The 20649-nt window shown below is 41.1% G+C and overlaps 1 protein-coding gene across 7 annotated transcripts in view; it reads left to right on the top strand.

Annotated features, from left to right (window-relative positions):
- The window catches only part of PLEKHA5 (pleckstrin homology domain containing A5), a 263161-nt gene that overhangs the window by 161440 nt on the left and 81072 nt on the right, over positions 1-20649 (top strand). For all 7 annotated transcript variants that reach the window (XM_090043560.1, XM_090043559.1, XM_090043563.1 and 4 more), the window contains 3 exons: positions 4067-4150; positions 5315-5432; positions 11996-12100. In XM_090043560.1, the coding sequence (XP_089899686.1) occupies positions 4067-4150; positions 5315-5432; positions 11996-12100 (307 nt within the window). The remainder of the gene's footprint in view (positions 1-4066; positions 4151-5314; positions 5433-11995; positions 12101-20649) is intronic.

Below are 20649 nucleotides of genomic sequence, written 5' to 3' on the forward strand. Positions count from 1 at the left end.
CCCCATGTGCTGCATGCAGCTCTTGCTCCAGCTTCTGTCCCAGAGCGGTGGAGTGGCCGCTACGTGCAGCTTGGCCCCAGAGGGCCGCATGCCACTCTAGGGCCATGCCACATGCCGCAGGGGCTCTGGGGTGCCTACTCTGGCCGCTCCAGGACATGGGCTGGAATGCAGGGCTGGTCTGTGGGTCCAGCTGGCCTGCAGAGCAGCCCTGTACTGCTCATCCAGGCTTGGGGGCTACCTGAATTTAGCACACCTGTTTGACACTAATATTATTAACTTAGTTCTCTGCAAACTGAGTTATCCATCATTTCTCTGGTAGAAAATGTAGGATCATAGAAATTCAGGACTACCAAGACCCACTACATCAGCATACATCCCATTACCCTAGAAGGTCATGATGTACTTTCCAAAAGAGGCTCCTTAGAGGTTAAACTGTTAATAATCTTTATCATAGCTAAAAGCTAGAGTGAGCACTTGTAGTTATTAACCCAGAGTTGATTTAAGTTTTACAGTGCACAAATCCCAACAGATAGCAGCAAGATTCTAAGCGCCAATAAATTTTCCGTGGTTAAAAAAAAAAAAAAGAGAAGGTGGGGGGAGGGTCAAGAATTGGGTTATATTTTTATCTCTTTCCAGATTAGGTTTATGTGGATTATATCCAATATCATGTGGCAATGAAAGAAGCTTTAATTGTGTTTTGAAGGTTTTTGTGTGAAAGGGGACTTGTGATTAGAGCATGACTCTGAGAAATTGTGCAGTGATTAATATTAGGAGGGTTTTAGTATAAGCATCAACCAGGGAAATGTTCAGATTATCGTTATTACGTTAAGAATTTGGAAAGTGCGGTACAGAACAAGATTTGCAAGGTGAACAATATTTGCATAATTTGAAATTGTAATGAGTAATTTAAGGTTGGACAGCATAGCAGGAAAGTCAGTGGCTGTCATCCTGTAAGTGGCATAAACTTCTGTTCTGATCCTGCTTTGTGTTTGCTAAACTTCTGCAAAGTTTATGTTCAGGTTGAAATTTTCCAGCCTCATCTTCTGTCCAGTGGAATTTCTAAGAGGAAGTCGGAACAAAACAGTTAACTCCATCACACAGGAGATCATAGCGTGTGTGTGTGTGTGTGTGTGTGTGTGTGTGTGTGTGAGAACACACACACACACACACACATTTCCAAGCATTTTTAAAAAACAAATTTCATTCAGGAGCTAATGCTGAATTTAAATTTACCATATAAAAATAAAGCAGAAGAAAGAATTGGTTAAATTTTCTCCATCTACTCTATATTTTTAACTTGCCTAATTATAAGAATGTTCACAAATTGGAAGACGTTACTTCAGAAAGAAAAATGGTGTTGGAGAGCCTTTTCCGTTGAACAGAAAAACTTTGTTTGATTACATGTTACAGTTTGAGGTGTTTTAGCATAATACAGTTGTTTGATTTGTAGGACTTTGGAAGCACCTGAAGATTTCATACTAGGTTCGCCTTCCAGTTCAACTAACAGGATTTATGCTTCCATACATAATTGAATAATTTTTTTTTCCATTTTCTTATACTGACTGCAGCGGAAGTTTAAATGACAGCAGATACTGTGACCTATCTAGGTACTTGACAACTCTCATTCCTATAGCATGTACTGACTCTCCAAATAATACTAGCAGGGAAGGGAAACATTATCACTATTTTATAGATTATCATAAAGGCTGCCTATACATATGGTCGGGGTAGGGGCACTTTAAATTGAGTGGTTTCTGGAGAGCCATGCTAATTAAAACACCTCACTGTCATATGTATTAAGCCCCTGCACATTTAAAAATAGCAGTGGGATGATTTCCCTAAAGCTTATTTGATGATGTTTAGATAGAATGCCTCCATGACCAGTTTTAAATGCACAGAGGCTTATGCATGTGATGGTGAAACCATGCTGGAGCGTTCTAATTAGAACACAAGCCAGTACGTGTATAGGCAGCCAACAAGATTAGGTGATTTGTCTGAGATCACATAGTGCAATATCTATGACAGATAGTTGAATCCAGGCTTCAAAAAAATCATTAACCTCTCTTTGGCAAGACAACTAAGACCCTATTTCATACTACTCTTATGAACAAACATGAGACCATGCCCAAGTTTCACAGTTAAGCAGAGTAGGTGCCTCTGTTTCATAAAGGGGATCTGAGTTTTCTGTTCACCATGGAAAAACTTGGTAAAACCCAGATTTTCTCTTTTTAAGGGAGAAAAACCTGGATTTTCTCTTTTAAATGAGAAAAATGTGGGGAAAGCTGGGTTTCCTTTTCCAGGCTGGCAGAGTTCCAGGCTGCAGGGGGCTGGCGGAAGTGGGAGGAGGGTGGTCAGGTAGGGGACGCCATGTGCGTGCTAACATGCACGTGGCAGCCTGGAGAGCAGCTCCCTGCAGGTAAGCTGGGGGGGAGGGGAGGGCGAGGATTGAGGCCCCCTTAGTGAGGAAGGGAGTTGGGCAGGGCTGGGGCTGCTACCCAGCAGGGGTAGTGTGTGGGGCTTGGAGCCCAGGGCCATTTGTGGCTTTGCACAATATTGGGAAGAATTTAGGACAATGTTCTAACAGCATTTATCTCAACGTATTTCTTTTTGATGAATTTATTTCACCTTATATCTGTGACATCTGTATTTGCTGTGATGCTGTAAACAATATTAAGAGATTGTGTGGCTGTGAAATGCAATTTATTTGTGCTCTGTTAAGTTAAAAAGAAACATGATATCATTTTGCATGTTTATTTAGGCTTTAGTCTGGGTTTTTTTTTCCTCTCATTTCTGGTTCTTAAGCATTTACAATGTTTCTTACCTATATGAATATCACTTCACATTTTGGAGTTTTAAATGGAAAATATCAAACTGCTAAATTAGGGGGAAAAACAGCTTTGCTTAAACTTCAGGTATTTCTTTTACACCTCTGCCTCTGTTGCATAATGGACATGGGCTTCCTCCACAAAATGATTGAAAAAATATTAATAACTTGTAATTATAAGCTGATAGCATGATTTCAGCTGCTTTTCTTAGACATATACTGTTCAGCAGTAGCACCTACTAGACATCCAGTTTTACAGCAAGAATTTTCATTGCTGGAAATTTTCCATTTAAATTATCCTGTTGGGAGTTTGAATGCTGGAGACTCTAGCTGAGAAGAGGCATAGACTTCTGTAGGCCATGCTGGGTGCGTCTACATGAGATGTTTGCTGTGGTGCTGACTAATTAGCTATGTAGTAAAATATCAGTATGTACATGCGTGACCCTATTAGGTCTCAGTAGACTAATAAACGCTGCTACTGGGTAGTCTAGTGAAACACAAGAAGTACCTTGTAGCGCTGTTGTTTTGTGCACCGTGGCACATGTGTAGACAATGGCAGGGGTGGCTGGGGCACAAGGGTACTTCAGCATAGGGGCTGCCTACACAGGAGCCACCCTTGTGTCCCAGCTAGGCCCTCTGTAGCACCGTAAGCTGAGTCAGAACAGCCTTGGGTTGGCAGGCTGCTCTGAAGAAGCCCCAGGTCCCCTGCCAGCCCAGGGCTTTTCTGACCAGGCAGTGTGGGGGCTGGCTGTAGCACAGGGGTGCCCCAGTGTGGCACTGCTAATTGACTGTTCATACCCCAGTCAGCCCCTCGCCTCTGCAGCCTGCACAGTTGTCCTGCACACCTCTCCACCTGGAGTTACTTTGACCTGGTTCAGTGTGCTGCGGAGGGGCTGACTGGGGCATGAGGGTGCTCCTGTGCAGGGGTGGCCGGCAGGCAGCCCCTGCGCTGAAGCATGCTCGTGCCCCAGCCAGCTGTTCCACAGCATGTGGAGCCCCATTGGAGCAGCTCCAGTGGGGCTCCACATGCGCACAAATAAACTGAAGCAATATGCTCCTGAGTTTTTTCTGCTCCCAGGCACATGTTCATACAATAAGCTCGAGTTTATTCATGCACACCCAATGAAATCCTCGTAAACCTTTCTATTACCTTATCTGTCCATGGGCCTTTGTGTTATTTTTAAAAGAATTGCTAAGGTTCTAAATACATAGTTTTATAAATCCCTTCTCTTTTCTCCACAGCCATAATGAACGAAAAGTGACATGTAAACATCCAGTAACAGGACAGCCATCACAGGACAACTGTATTTTTGTCGTCAACGAACAGTAAGTGAAATACACTTAGAATATAAATTGTACACACTTTTTTAATCTGCTTATTTCATGCTAATCACTGACTTTTAATATGGACATAGCTATGTTAGTCTGAAGTCAGGTAGAAGGTAAGATAGGGTGGCAACTAATTCAGAGACGCATGAGCTTTCATAGGTAACAACCTATTTTGTCATACGCTTGGCTCCTAGCAACTGACAAAATTAGGTTGCTGCCTAAGAAAGGTTATAATTCAGTTTCTAAGGAGCCACCTGGACCTGCCTTCTGCCTAATAAGAAAATTTAAATTTTTTTTTTCATATTTGAGTTTTTCTTACATTGCAAGTCTCTGACCAGAGTAGCACACTGAAGACTTATAAAGATGGTCCAGACTGGCTTCCTGTGTTTATTGGACTGTTTTTGTCAGTTTTGGGGTGCCATTTTTCACCTATTACCCTACCTTAATTTAATGGAGGAAAAGTTACCAGGTTTTTAGTGGAGTAGTCCAAGAGAATGCCAGAAGGTATGTTTTCAATGATCCAACTAAATCATTCTGGAAAAGTTGTTATTCCATAGCTCGTATAGCAACCAGTACTCCTTTGCCATTTAATGGTAGTTGCTTTGTTGCCCTGTTCAAGAGCTTTCTGAGCAGTATAATGGGTTTGTTCACTACTAATTGACTGTTCCTGAAATGTAAGTAAGGAATGACATTTTCTTAATCTTTCCTGAAGGCTTAAGGAAACCAAGAATTTATATGCAACATTAATCTCTTATCTTAAACTATCAAGTGCCTGAGTATTGTGCAACCTAAATTGTGCAGGACAAGTAGGTTAATTCTGAGACTGAACTGCACTAGTAGTTATAAGTGGTGTCATTTTTATGAAAATAAGATTTGTGGGTGGCATTCTCTTGCTGTTGTATGAATCGTGAATTTCTGTAGCTTCAAACAATATTTTAAGTGTTTCCAATAATAGATTTACTAGTAAATTTTGCTTGCTGTACAGTTTAATTGGCTTTTAAACATTTGGCATAGGTAACTTTGTCAAGAAATGTGAACTGCTAGCTTGCTTGAAAACTAGAAAGTAGGACACAGGCATTATTAGAGAACATCTAGGGATGTTTTTTAATAGTGGCCTGCACACACAGCAGGTTACAGTGTTATTGCATATTCTATTTTCAGAACTGCTGCAGCTATGACATCTGAGGAAAAGGACCGACCAGTGAGCACAATAAGTGAAGCAACTAACTATAATGTGACTACAGATTATGCTGTGCATCCAATGAGCCCGGTGGGCAGAGTAAGTCTTTTCGCTCCAACACTAATTATTTATTATTGGAATATTATTGTGTTATATTGGAAGATGCTGAAAAGAATCCTATTATTATAGAGAAGATTTGTGATTAATATTCAGTTTAAAGGCAAGAAACAAAGCATATGCTATCCCAGGGCATTTGACTCTTCATATGCTTAATTTGGAAGCTGAGGTGTTTGAAATGAGTTATCACTAAAGCTGTAATTTTTGTCAGATGTCTTGAAACTTATTACTTTCACATTCTTTAACCGTTTGTGGTATCTGACATCTTTAACTCTGAGGAAATGCAAATGAGCAAATGTGCATTTGAGTGGGCAGATAACCAAGCAGGTGACTGTGCACAATTGCAAAACCTACAACAACTGACCAAATGAAAGGTATACAGAGATGTAACAATTTCAAGGGGAATGGTCACCATCCTTGAAGAGGCTATGAGGATGGCTGACATGGCAAAGGTTAAAACTTCGTTACTATCGGTGCTAGAAGTTGTAGTGCAGTGTTTAAGAGAATTGGTCAATAACAGACTGCATGTGAAATTTTGGGCGGTCTCCTACTTCTCTCTCTCTCTCCTTATAAAGTCTAGTTTTATAGTTAAAATACAGGGCTGCAAGTGTTAATCTTGAATTATGCTGCCAGTCTTGTTTCACTGATTTGGTCTTAGATGAATCAACTTTTATCTCTTCTGTCTCAGCTTTCCCAGCTGTAACTGTGGGGACAACGATGTGGTGGAGAAATATCTATATATCTATATCTAGAGAGAGAGAGAGAGAGAGAGTTCTCCACCACGTCATTTTGTGTGTGTGTGTGTGTGTGTGTGTGTGTGTGTAATACACACACATGTAATGGCATATATGTGAATGTATATGTGTATATGTACACACACCCCTCAGAATTTTCTTTCCACAAAACTATTTTTCAGAAAAATATTAGAATATCAAGAACACCAAGACAGCTTTGGTTAGTGGTGGCAGACAAGAGCAGTCCCATCTGTCTTCCACTCAGCAGCTAACGTTTCTTTTTCTTGAACATTTATGTATTCTCAGTTCCAAAAAAAAGTACAGCATCTCTACTACTTTGTTAGGCATTGAAAGCCTGAATTTAGGAAAATGGTTCTCCAGCAAATAAATCGCATTTGCAACAGAATATATACTTTACAATGTCAGTGTTAAGTGAGCAGATTCTTTAATTTCAGCAGGTTTGCTTTATGTTTATTTTCTTTGTGAAAAAGTAAATATCCTAGGATTGCCCATAAGAAATAAGTCATTTTGAGCATTCAGGGCATTGTTAAAGCAGCTTTTGTTTTAAATGTCAAGTAGGTCAGGCAAAATGACCTACATTTAGACGAAAAAGAAGAGACTTCCAAATTCTGAGTAATACCGTAATCTAACTGCAACATCAGTGATTAAAAAAAACCCAACACTGCTAAACATGACCTTACAGTTGTTGCTAAGCCTTTTCAGGCAGCCAGCAAAAAGGAGCATGATAAAACTTTATTCACAGAACTGAGCTTATGACATCAGTTATGTTAATGGGAACAGAAAATTATTGCAGTAGTTATTTTGCAGGTAGATTCCTATATTCTGAGCAGTAAATAGCAGGGATAAATATTTATATTTCAGTTTTGAAAAGAGGTTCTATTTTGGAAATTGGTTTAAGACTCTACACTTAAAATTAATAAAAATATTACTATGCATGTTATTATGCATATGCATGACAGTATCCTGGAAGGAAATGGGGATTGGGCTGACTGTTGAATTAAGGCACTTCTCTAAATTTTGTGGTTAATGAGACTTTGATCTCATATAAGATTATGGGATTTATTGATATATTTTAGAAAAAGCAAATGGGTTTGGGTTTTGTACTTAAAACTGTACTAATTAATCTTTAGTAAATAGACTGCTTCAAATGTTTGTTAGAGACCTGTTCAAAAATAAACTCTTCCATTACTTCTGACAATTTTGTTGGTCCCATTCTCAAAAGACAAGTGTCTGCAATATAGAAACCAGGGTTGATAACTGCTCTGCTGCTTTGACAGTTCTAGTAACCTGTTGGGTTGAATGCACATAAAATATAAGTATGCCGTTTCATGCTTTGAAGTGGCTTTTCAATTATAGGTTTGAGGAATACTCTCAGAGCAATAAAAAAAAAGTTGTTGCAATCATTTATACTGTCCTCTCCCTTAGAATAGACCTGCTTATCACCTAGAATCTGCATGCCATGAAAGAAAAAATACTGGGACGAATTATAGCCTACTGGGTAGACTCCCCGTGAACTGTGGAAAAGAAGAAAGCTGCATTTTGTTGCTTTGGGCACTGATGAAAACATTGGTGGTGATTTAATTGCTCAGAGTTACAAATAGTTCTATTTCAAGGAGTTATTTGGGAAATTTTCTAATTTGATTTGGAAGATGGTTAGGAATGAAGACAAACTGCAGGTGCAGCTACTAAAATGCAGTACAGACAATTGCAAGGTCTGGGAGTATAGTATAACGCTGCTTTTCTATTAATAAAAAAAAAAAGTAGAATTAGCATAGCAACACTTGCAGAAAATTGTGTTCTCAGTCGGTACAAAGAGGGCTGATTAGAGTCTAAAATGATTATATAAAGGGTGATAAAAAAAGATTTGATGAAACCAAGCAGCAAGACTCTTGGTGAAGTGCCAGTCTTCCCACTTTTCTACCATTTTCCCTCTCCTGCCCCCCACTCCTCCCGCACCCCAGCAACAAAATGCAAGCAAAGTTACAGCATTGTGAAATTCCTACCAGAGCATTTATGACTAAACCTTTTAACAGCTTCTATCTACCTTGTTAACCTCAAAAGTAGCTTCTGAAAATGAAGCTACCCAGCCAGTCCTATGGCATTAGGAAAGTAATTTTCTTTCCTTCTTTTATAGCAAGAGCTTCACATGCTTTGAGATAACTACAAGTATAGGCAGGGTGGGGTTCTCTGGCTACCTCTTCTTCAATTTCCCCATAATGTATGTAAGAAATAATGGTTACTAGCAGGTAAATAAAATTGTAAAAGTTGAAGGGTGACCTGTACAGCTGTGAAATGTCTCTACTATTTTTCATAGCTTTTCCAAACATGAGCAGATAACATGCCGCTTTTCAGGCTTATTATAGCACACAGGTCTCTGAAAAATAGAAAATAGTGCTGACCAGAGTTGTCTCTGTTTCTCTACTGATGCTTGGAACATTGCAGCAACAAACATCAGAACTGTTCACAAAATCAAAAAGCCTGGCTGCATTAGTTTTATTTTGGCAGGTTATTTTTCTTAACTCTAAATTTTGAACAAAACTCAACTGGCAGAATTTCATTTAGATCTGCTTTTTCCTAATCCATAAACATCCATAAGAAGTGAGGTTTCTCATTCATCACTGAAATTTCTTAGGCATAATTTAAAATATTTAATAATTTCACATCTGTTCTTTAGATAAAGGCCAGGATTGTCACTATGTGGTCATCTTGTAAATTAGTTTAACAGTATTGATTATAGTCCAATGGTTTAAATGCAAAAGATCTTGGGATCTCAGACCTCATTGTATATTGGGTGAGACTAGTATTATATTGCATATGATAAATTAAGTGTATAAGGGTCCTGAGCATGATGTTATTAACTATGATTAGAAAGCACTTGTAATTTATTGTTTTTGTTAATCAGACTGGTTATTTAGTGTTGGTAAGATGTATAATGAACCTGAAAACGTTTTTCTCTTTTGTAAAAATGAATGCGTACTTGGTTACCATACATTCATTAAAACCTGAATCTCTTGGAGATGTTGCCATTACTATTTGCTTGCTTGAGTACTTTCACAAAGATCACCTCTTTCTGTGGTTACCAAGTGCCTAGCATTACTGCAAACAAAAAATAGGCAGGAAAACAAACCAGTATTTTTAGAGGGAAACAGAAGCAACTGTATGGCTTTCCATATACAGTATATACATTTGGTTTCTAAATTATCTGAATCTCTGAAGGGTTTTCATTATTGTTTTACATCATTCATGAACATTTTACAAACAAAACGAATATGAAGAGGCGTGTGCCCCCTTTCTTACTACACAGCAGAGTAGCTATGAGAGTTGTATTGTTAGTCCATGACCTTTACACTGAGATATCACTTAATTTTCTTCTTGTATGGTAGAAAACATTTATTTCAGAATCTGGTAAGATCACAAAACTATCAATGTAACAGATGTATGAATTATTTGAGCTTAATGTTGTGTTGAAGATAGTCTGAGAGAAAATATTCTAAATGTATGGAAGTAATTAAACATCCTAATTTGAGTATTTGTCACAGCATCATCTGAGTTTTGGAATGCTGTTGTGTACTTATCGGGCCTGATCTTCATTGTGTTTCATCTAAAGAATATTTCCCTTTTTATGATTTTCTTCGTTTCATGCAAAATAAAACTTGTGTCCCTAGCAACATTTACAGGTTCTCCTGAAGACAGAATTTACGGACTCTGAATGTTTAACTTATATTCAAAAAATTTGACTTTCATTTTGAATTAAGTCTGTGTTGTAAATTCTACATTTTCTTTTGCCAAATCTATTTGTTTCGTCACTTGCAAATAAAATTGAAAACAGCCTCATCTCCCTTAATCTGTTTAAATAAGTGAAGGTATGGATTTCTTTGCTTTTCATGTTGTGGATTTAATCCAAACCTTTAATCCAGTTGTTGGAATTGAATCCTTTTTTATATTTTAAGAAGTTTTGTATGCTTCTGTTAACAGAATATTGCTGTTGGCAAAACCTGTACATTATTTTTAATGAGGTACCTTACGCACAGCACTGCTGTGCTGTTACATGTATTGTTACAAGGGTTTTCAACATTTTTTGGATTGGTGTACCCTCAGTGGCTGGGCGTGGTGGGGTGGGGAGGCGGCACATGGGTGTGGGGGAGGTGTATGGCTGAACATGGTGCAGTGGCAGCTGCCTGGCGCGAGCTTCCCCTGTGTCTGGCCAGGTGGGGGGCGCCTGCACAGGGTGGTACGTGGCAGCGTTCTGTCCCCACCCGCCCGTACCCCCTAGGGCCTTCTCAGGTACCCCCGGTTGGCAACCCTTGTATTACTATATTATCTGAAGTCCTTTGAAATCTAATCTAGTAAGTATCCTGTTCATTTCAGTAAGGTTGCTTAATAAAACTACTTTCTGACATTATAGAAGTAGTAACAGACCTGTGATTTATGAAACTGACAGAGAATTATGCATTATTAGCAAACTTCCAAGAAAATACCAGCCTTATAAAAAATCAAAATGTGCAAACTTTATTGTTTTGTTGTAGTGTTTTCCTTCTTCCCTTTCATTGGCCACATCTCCAAAGCTGGAAGCATTAAGTAGCAATAGTATTAAGCCATTATGTAGAAAATTATGTCCGTCTTACAGACAGGGTGGTATTGTAGTAATGAGAAAATGGGTACATCAACTTTTTCTGAAAAGTGATTCCTGCTAAAATTATCCTTATCTTCTGTTCATTGCCAGCCTAAGATTACAACCATGTGTTTTTTTTTTACTTTCTCTAATTTTGAGATGTCTGTTATGTCTCTCGTTCTCCTGGTCCATAAACTGCCCCACAGATGAAGTTTTAAGATAAACAACGCATTTTTTATTGAGGGCAAAGCTATAGTTGCCTGAACTCAGTACTTACTACAATGGCTTGTTTTTTTCCAGGTTATATATTTTGTTCCTGAATAGCCTGTATAAATCTGTTCTGAATTAAAGCCTCAGTGTTGTAATGCAGATTATAAAAAAAAATAAATACTAAAATCTTGAGTTCTGGAGCATAAGGTTGTAGATAAAAGAATACTTGTTTTTTCATTTTATAAAGATCTTTCCTCTGAGAATTCTCTGCAAATATTATTTGAGGCTATAAAATACCATAGTGAAGTAAAGTTATCTCATCATTATTACAGATAGGTAAATTGAAACACAGTGACTTGTCCAAAAGGAAGCAGCAAAGGCTTGTTTTCTAATCCTTTTCTTGGTGAGTGAGAATTTCCCTGTCAACTTGCTGGGCCTCCAAGGAATTAATTTTTACAGAAGTTTGAGAATAAAAATAAGGTTTTCAGACTTTATGGTTGCAGCAGTGCCTTCCTAAATGGAAACTAGCTGTAAACTAGGACAATGTAATATTGTAAATTTAGGAAATCTCCCTATGGCCTCTGGAAACTGAGGATTTGGATCAGTAGTACTGTTGTTCTTTTAAACTCTCAAGTTTCTCTTTACTTGTATGTTACACTTGTTTTGACAGGGGGAAGACCCAAACCGGAAGTTGAGGCAGAGGCAAAATAAGTTATATTCCTTTTGTAGCAGCCAAGAGATTATGAATAGGGAGAATGTTGAGAAAGAAAGAGACAAAAAAAAAAAAGAAGAAACAAATGTACTTCTTATTATGGATTATGAGAAACAAGCTTCATTTAGAGGCTGGGGATTTACACTATATCCTGCAAGAATCAAGCAGGCATATATATATATATATATATATTTGAAAACAGGCATGCCTTATGATTATGTGTAAATAGATTGTGATGCTAAATTTTGTATTTTAGACATCGCGATCTTCAAAGAAGGTTCATAATTTTGGAAAGCGGTCAAATTCAATAAAGAGAAATCTTAATGCACCTGTTGTGAGACGGGGTTGGCTCTACAAGCAGGTACTAATTTATTTATTTGTTTATTTATTTAATGTGTTTGTTTATTACTTTTTTTGACTAATATATGGAGGAATTTTGAGAAACCTATTACTAAAATGTTGAAATGAAGGTAACTACCTTTCCTGTGGCATGTGTGTTGCTTTCATTTACTTGATATACCAGGTAAGTGAAATATGCTGTGAATACAAATGAATAAAGGCAGTTAAGAAGTAGAATGTCAGGCTTTTGTTTCTGCATTTCTTTAGGGAGAAAAGCACACTGCTATAACTAGGGACCTACTTATTTTGCAGTTTTGCAGATTTGTAGAAACTCTGGAATCCAGGATTGTCTGCAAAGTTAACAGAAACAAAAAATTTAAAAATGTAATGCCAGCTCCACATTGAGAGCCAGCAGTCCTTGCTGCTAGGAGGAGAAGGCACCAGGTGGCGGGGCAACACAAAGGGCAGCAGACAAGATGGCAGCCCCTAGGGTGTCCTTGCCAATCAGCATCAAGGAGCAGGGTAGTATTGGGGAAGTCAGCAGTCAAGATGGCAGCCACCACTTTGTCCCTTCTCTCCCTTGGGCTTCTCCCTCAATCATCACAGAGGGACAAACAAGCCCCTCCTCTCCCACCCCTGACCTCTCCACCAATCAGTGCCAAAGGGTGAGGCTGCCATGAAATGCCCACAAAATCAGCTCTGCAGGCCTCAAAAAACATTTTGTCATGCCACAATTTAAGTAAGTCCCTGGCTATAACTTCAGGTATGTGCTTCTGTCCATAGGCCCATCTTTTATCTTCCTCCCTCTCACACAAATACATACTGGGAATGTTCCACTAGGTTAATAGATCATAACCTTGTTGAGAAAATGGGGCAAGTATGAGTGGCCAAATATATTTCTATTTTTAATTCTGAGTCTGCTAGTAGAGGATAATTTTTTACTTGAACACCCCTAATATGCTAGTCTCACTGTGCTTTGTTAGTCACTAACGTTCACTTAGTGTGAGATTTTTCAAAAGCAGTAATGTCAAATTAGGTGCTAACTCCCTTTTAAAAGTTTATGGTTTAACTTCCATTTCTGCCTTTGAATAGGTCCATCCACCTGTCATGACTTCTTGCAATTGTTACCTTGCTCTCAGGCAAAGACAACTTATTTCTGGGTTTACCAAGTGCGTAGCGCAGCCTATTTAGAATCAAGGCACCACTCAGAAAATATCACTCTTAGCTTGCACTCATTTTTTGAGGATGGAAAAATAATGGAGCAGTTCTTCTGTTGGAAAGAATTCAGACCACAACGGGTCAAAATGTTCTTGCTCCCATATATTCCTCTTCGAAATCTTTTGGTTTATCTTATTTAGTTGTTTCCAAGCTAAACAGCACTGATATTGTGCAGCACCTTTAGAAGTATTTTGTTGTACACTGGCCTAGCACATTGCATATTACTAGAAACAAATGATAAGCAGGAAAACACCTGAAAAAGAACACCTGCATTTTAAAGCTTGTCTAAATCTATCCCAACCGTGCAGCTGGTCCAACAAAAGGTACTTCCCACAAAAATCTTCACCTCTTGCATATTTTCTGAACCACCATGGTATGCCTACAACATCACCCCACCACTATGAAGACAAACTAATATTTTCAGAGGAAAACACAAGTATCTATGTCTTTGTTCATATATTTGCATTGGATTATAAATTGCCATGGATCGTTAGGTTGGCTCTGACAGGATCATATGACCTTAGTAGTAGTTTTCTATACTTTTTGTGGGCTTATAACTTAAAACTGTTATCCAGTTACCTACATTAAACATAATTTGAACTTAATATGATGATTGTAGTAGTGATATTTGTCATTTAAGTGGATCTTTCCTGGTTCATCTATTTGTAGTGGGTAATAAAAGGACCATGATAAGGATGGGTTTCTTTGGGTTTTCCTCAGCATTACTTTTTTTATTTGAGGGGAAAAAAAACACAACTTGTTTTGTTTTTTAAAATTTGAGTTGTATCGGGTGGAAAAAATATTGGGCTAGAAAAAAGCTGGCCATATCAAATAGATCTTAACTCCTTTTAGTCATGTTCAAACCAGAAATAAAGATAAGTAAATAAATTAATGTATAGATCCTTAACTAAATTGTTTAGTGAATAGTAATAAAGCTAGATAATTATTTTGCTAAAATACATTGCGTTTTGTGGTTTTGCACAGGTACAGGATGGCAAAATTCAGCCTATAAAAAAAATTTGCTGTCAGTGACAGGGGAAAGGCTTTTTGGACTTTTAGATTCCTGTTTGAATGTGAAGGCATGACATTTAAAGTTAGAGATAAGCTTGTTGTTTTTCATAGTTTCTAGGGTCGGAAGGGACCTGAGCAGATCATCTAGTCTGACCCCCTGCCATGGCAGGAAAGAGTACTGGGGTCAAATGACCCCAGCAAGATGTTCATTTAACCTCCTCTTAAACACCCCCAGGGTAGGAGGCAGCACCACTTCTCTTGGAAGCTGGTTCCAGATCCTAGCCGCCCTGACTGAAGTAGTGCCTCCTGTTATCTAACCTAAGCCTACCCTCTGCCAGCTTGTGACCGTTATTCCTGGTCACTCCTGGCGGTGCTCGGGGGAACAGTGATTCCCCCAGTGCCTGCTGATCCCCCCCAAGTAGTTTCTAACAGGCCACAAGATTCCCCCTCAGCCTTCTCTTGTGGAGGCTGAACAGGTTCAGGTCCCGCAGCCTGTCCTCATAGGGCCTGCCCTGCTGTCCCCTGATCATGCGAGTGGCCCTCCTCTGGACCCTCTCCATGTTGTCCACATCCCTCTTGAAGTGCGGCGCCCAGAACTGGACGCAGTACTCCAGCTGCGGCCTGACCAGTGCCGCGTAGAGGGGGAGGATCACTTCCTTGGACCTGCTCGAGATGCATCTGTGGATGCATGCCAAGGTGCGGTTGGCCTTCCTAACTGCCTCTCTACACTGCCGGCCCATGTTCATCTTGGAGTCAATGATGACCCCCAGATCCCTTTCCGCCTCCGTGCTGACAAGAGGGGAGTTCCCTAACCTGTAGGTATGGTGCCGGTTGTTCCTCCCAAGGTGCATCACCTTGCACTTGTCTGTGTTGAATCCCATCCTATTCTCGTCCACCCACCCTTGTAACTTGTGTAGGTCTAGGTCTAGGCCTGTTGCATCCTTCCAATGTGCCCACGTCCCCGCACATCTTAGTGTCATCAGCAAATTTGAACAGCGTGCTTTTTACCCCCTCGTCCAAGTCATTGATGAAGATGTTGAACAGTGCGGGTCCAAGGACCGAGCCCTGGGGGACCCCACTGCCCACGTCCTTCCAGGTTGAGAAGGACCCATCCACTACCACCCTCTGGGTGTGGCCCACCAGCCAGTTGGCGACCCATTTGACTGTGTGGGTGTCTACACCACAGCCCCCCAGTTTCTTAATGAGAACAGTGTGAGAGACAGTGTCGAAAGCCTTCCAGAAGTCCAGGAAGATTATATTCACTGCTACCCCAGCATCTAATGATCTGGTGATCTGATCATAAAAGGCCACCAGGGTGGTCTGACAGGACCTGCCACTGATGAACCCATGCTGGTTGCCCCTAAGCATGGAGTCCCCTGCTGGCCCCTACTGGATGTGTGCCAGGATAATTTTCTTGAACAGCTTGCCTAGGATCGAGGTGAGACTAACCAGCCTATAGTTTCCCGGGTCCTCCTTCCTGCCTTTTTTGAAGGTGGGGACCACGTTGGCCCTCTTCCAGTCCTCCGGTACCTCACCAGAGTTTTTCCTTTACTGTTAAACTTTAGGCTGTTAATGCAAATGATTTATATCCTTGCACTGATACCGTTCAGTGACCTTGTTTAGTTCTGTCATTTTACAAAAATATATTTTTTTTAAAATATTATTATTTGTTCTACATGCTCTGCCCATTTTTATCATGAATGTTATCACACTTTGTTGATCAGGTAATTAATTCTTGGTGCTACTCAGTAATGAGCCCTTAAAATTGAATCGAGACTTCTGAGCTAGGGGAATATACAAAGTAGATTACTGATGTAATACTACCCAAGGCAAGCCTGCCTTCAAACAGATATTTTAAAGTTTTACCAAACCATGCTTCCAGAGTGATAATGAGATCATTAGTATTTCTGCAGTGAAGTTATTTCACTTGCACATTTTTTCTGTATTTTTTAATAGGAGATAAAGTAATCTTCAAGGGGCTAAATGTCCTCACCAGTTTTTAATACCATGACTGTTTGTTCTTGCCTGTCAGGGCAATTATGTTTCTTAAAGCACAAAAATAAAATGGTGCTCCTACAGAAAAGATAACTATTAACAGCAGTGCTTTAGATAACTGATCATTTATTTGGTATCATGGTGACACTTTTGAATGACGGTTGTGTCAGTTTTGTAAGCTTAGAAAGCAAAGAGATCCTTGAGTTCAACCCTCTGCTTGTAGAATCATGTATACCTCTACAGTTCCTGACAGTGTTTGTCTACTTTCTTGTTAAACCTTTAACAATAGTGGTTTTGCAACCTCTCTTGAATGTCTGTCCCAATCTGAACTGTATATTGTTAGAACTTTTTTCCTCCTGTCTAATCTAATGTCTGTTGCTGAAAATAGATGGAATTGTCCTTTTGCTCCAACCTCATGCTCTGAGGATGGAGGAATTAATTGATCATTGTTCTCCTGATAAGTCTTCCACATATTGGAAAACTTGCTGTGTTCATAGCCTTCCCACTTCTCTTTTCTAGACTAAACAAACCAGATTCTTTCAACTTTTCTTCATAGGTACACATGTGTACCTTCATATTGGGGCTATTTGCAGATTATTTGCATGTTTTATATTGAAAAATGTGTGTCCCCTTCAAAGAAACTTTCAATTCTGTTGTTTTCTCACTTAGGCCACAAGTTATTGTTTATATTCAAACATGAATATATGGGCAGTCACGGGGAAAGAGACTTAACGGTGGCGGTCTACTACAGACCACCCAACCAAGGGGAAGAGCTAGACCAGGAATTCTTAAGTCAGCTCATGGAGGTAGTTAGGTCAAAGGATGTGGTCATCATGGGTGACCTGAACTTTCCAGACATCTGCTGGGAAGAGCAGTCAGCCAGGTCTGACTGCTCACGTAGGTTCCTAGCCAAAATGCAGGACCTCCATCTAACCCAGGAGGTGCACAGCCCCACCAAGGGAGACGCCTTGTTGGACCTGGTGCTGGCCACGGGTGATGACCTGGTGAGGAGGCTGTGGGTGCTCGACCACCTGGGCTACAGCGATCATCGCCTACTGGAATTCACCATCCAGCGCAAGGTGGCAAAGGCCTACAGCAAGGCAGCAGCCCTAGATTTCAGGAGGGCGGACTTCAGTGAGCTAAGGAGAATAGTTGAGGAAGCACTGAGGTCTCAGAGGGGAGGGGAGCCAGGTGTCCAAGAAGTGTGGTTGCTCCTTAAGGAGACGATCCTCCAAGCCCAAAGGGAGGTAATCCCAACACGGATCAAAGGGGGCAGGAGGGCACAAAAACCCCCAGGGCTCACCAAAAGCATCCGGGAATCTCTTCTAGCAAAAAGGGAGGTGTACACCCAATGGAAGGGGGGGGCCATCACCAGGGAGGATTATACTGTGGTTGCTCGGGGATGCAGGGGGGTAGTCAGGAAGGCCAAGGCGGAGATGGAACTGGAACTAGCTTCCCGGATTAAGGACAACATAGAAGTCCTTTTTTAAATATATAGGGGGCAAAAAGAAGGTTCTGGGTAACATGGGGCCCCTACAGGACACGCTAGGAAATTTGGTCATCACACCAGACGACAAAGCTAACATATTTAATGATTTCTTTGCCTCCATTTTCCTGAGCAGTGACTGGAACAGCCACTCCCCTCATGGGTCCCCCTTAGACCCCAGGGGAGGTGCACCTAGGCCAACAGTTAGTGAGGAACTAGTTGGGGAGCTTCTGGAGCGACTGGATGTATTCAAATCAGCTGGTCTGGACGATCTCCACCCCAGAGTACTGAGGGAATTGGCTGAGGTCATTGCAGGACCCCTGGCACGGCTTTATGAGCACTCGTGGTGATCTGGTGTGGTGCCAGAGGACTGGAAGAGGGCCAGTGTGGTTCCCACCTTCAAAAAGGGGAGGAAGGAGGAACCGGGAAAGTATAGGCCAGTTAGTCTTACCTCGATCCTGGGCAAGCTTTTTGAGAGAATTATTCTGGCACATGTCCATGAGGGGCCAGCAGGGGAGATTATGCTTAGGGGCAACCAACACGGGTTCATTAGAGGCAGGTCCTGTCAGACCAACCTGGTGGCCTTCTATGACCAGGTCACCAAATCCTTAGATGCAGGGGTAGAAGTGGACATAGTCTTCCTGGACTTTCAGAAGGCTTTCGACACTGTCTCTCACCCTGTTCTCATCAAGAAACTGGGGGACTGTGGTGTCAGCACCCACGCAGTCAATTGGGTCGCCAACTGGCTGGAGGGCTGCACCCAGAGAGCGGTGGTGGATGGGTCATTTTCGACCTGGAGGGATGTGGGCAGTGGGGTTCCGCAGGGTTCAGTCCTTGGACCTGCAGTGTTCAACATCATCATCAGTGACTTGGATGAGGGGATAAATAGTACCCTGTTCAAATTTGCTGATGACACTAAGATGTGGGGTTATGTGGGCATGTTAGAAGGGAGGAATAGGCTGCATTCGGACCTAGACGGGTTACAGGGGTGGGCGGATGAGAATAGGATGGGATTCAACACGGACAAGTGCAAGGTGCTGTACCTGGGGAGGAAGAACATACCTACAGGCTGGGGAACTCCCTTCTTGTCAGTACAGAGGTAGAAAAGGATCATGGAGTCATCATTAATGCCAAGATGAACATGGGCCAGCAGTGTGGGGATGCAATCAGCAAGGCCAACTGTACCTTGTCATGCATCCACAGATGCATCTCAAGCAGATTCAAGGAAGTGATTCTCCCCCTCTGCGCGGCACTGGTCATGCCGCAGCTGGAGTACTGCGTCCAGTTCTGGTCGCCGCACTTCAAGAGGGATGTGGACAACATGGAGAGGGTCCAGAGGAGGGCCACTCGCATGATCAGGGGGCAGCTGGGCAGGCCCTACGAGGAGAGGCTATGGGACCTGAACCTGTTCAGCCTCCACAAGAAAAAGCTAAGGGGAGATCTTGTGGCCTGTTACAAACTAGTCAGAGGGGACCAGCAGGCATTGGGGGAGTCCCTGTTCCTCGGAGCACTGCAGGAGTGACCAGGAATAAGTGTCACAAGGTGACAGAGGATAGATTTAGGTATCAGGAGGCGCTACATCACGTTCAGGGTGGCTAGGATCTGGAATCAACTTCCAAGAGAAGTGGTGCTGGCTCCTACCCTGGGCGTCTTTAAGAGGAGGCTGGATGTACACCTTGCTGGGGTCGTTTGATCCCAGTACTCTTTCCTGCTGTGGCAGGGGGTCAGACTCGATGATCTGCTCAGGTCCCTTCCGACCCTAGAAACTATGAAACTATGAAAACAACTTGTCATTTGAGAAATAAATGCAAGTGAAATGGATCACTTGTTAAAAATGTAGGGTCAGAGAGAAATCTTTAGTAGCAAGAAGACAGATTAGATGATACATTTTCCAGTGCACAGGAGGAAGGGGGTGTGGCTGAGTTGCATCTAGCTGCAAGGATCCCCAGCTTTCTGCATGAGGCTCAAGGTTTGGGGATTTAGCGGAGGGGGAGAGTGGCTATATTTCTTGCCACCTCTCCCCTGTGGCCAAACTTCCTGATCCATGTGAAGCCCTACAGGCCAGATACCTATGGCTCAGTGGGTCATATTTGGCCTGTGGGCTAGAGATTGAGCATCCTCTTTTATATGGTTACAGGATTTGATTTTCATAAAGCATAAAGGTTTGTTGCATGTTGGAGTGTTAGTGGTTGCTAGGTATGCTTACCCCACTTGCATGTTGATATTTGCATGCATTGTTGTTGAAATCCAGTTTCCAGCACAAAATTGCAGTAAAAATATATACAAAAGTGTAAGAATGTGCCCTGTTTTTTTGACAATGAGCCTAGTGTATGTCAGAGCCTAATCTTACAGTTTTGATGGTAGAGGAGGTGTATAGCTATATAGAGATGTTCTCATACAATTTGCATTGTAAGATTTTACAATTTTATTTCCTAGTTAGTTACCAAAGCTTGGTTTGTTTGTTTGTTTTGCTGATACAGAACCAAAGAAACCAGATTATATGAATGCCCATTGTGCATATCTGATGTGTAGTGAAATAATCCAGTGTTAATTCAAGTCTGTTTCCGTTCCAGATGGGATGTCAGTGTACCTTAAGCACACTTCCTTTCTCTCTTCCTCCATTTCTTCTCTTTCATATATGCATGATATTCTTCTTTCTACTAGAGCCTATTCCTGTCCTAGTACAATGTACTGAGCTTACAATATTGTCGTAAATAAAATAAATGAAAACAGATCGGCTTTAGTTGACTAATTTGTTGAGTAAAAGTGCTAAAATTTGCAACAAATTACTGGACAAACTTATCCTGAGATATATCACTGTTTCTTACCTAACATACTTAGGGCTTTTTTCCTTTGGTATT

The sequence above is a fragment of the Crocodylus siamensis genome, chromosome 4 (genome assembly GCF_052110815.1).
Source record: "Crocodylus siamensis isolate JL-2025a chromosome 4, ASM5211081v1, whole genome shotgun sequence".
Lineage (NCBI taxonomy): Eukaryota > Metazoa > Chordata > Crocodylia > Crocodylidae > Crocodylus > Crocodylus siamensis.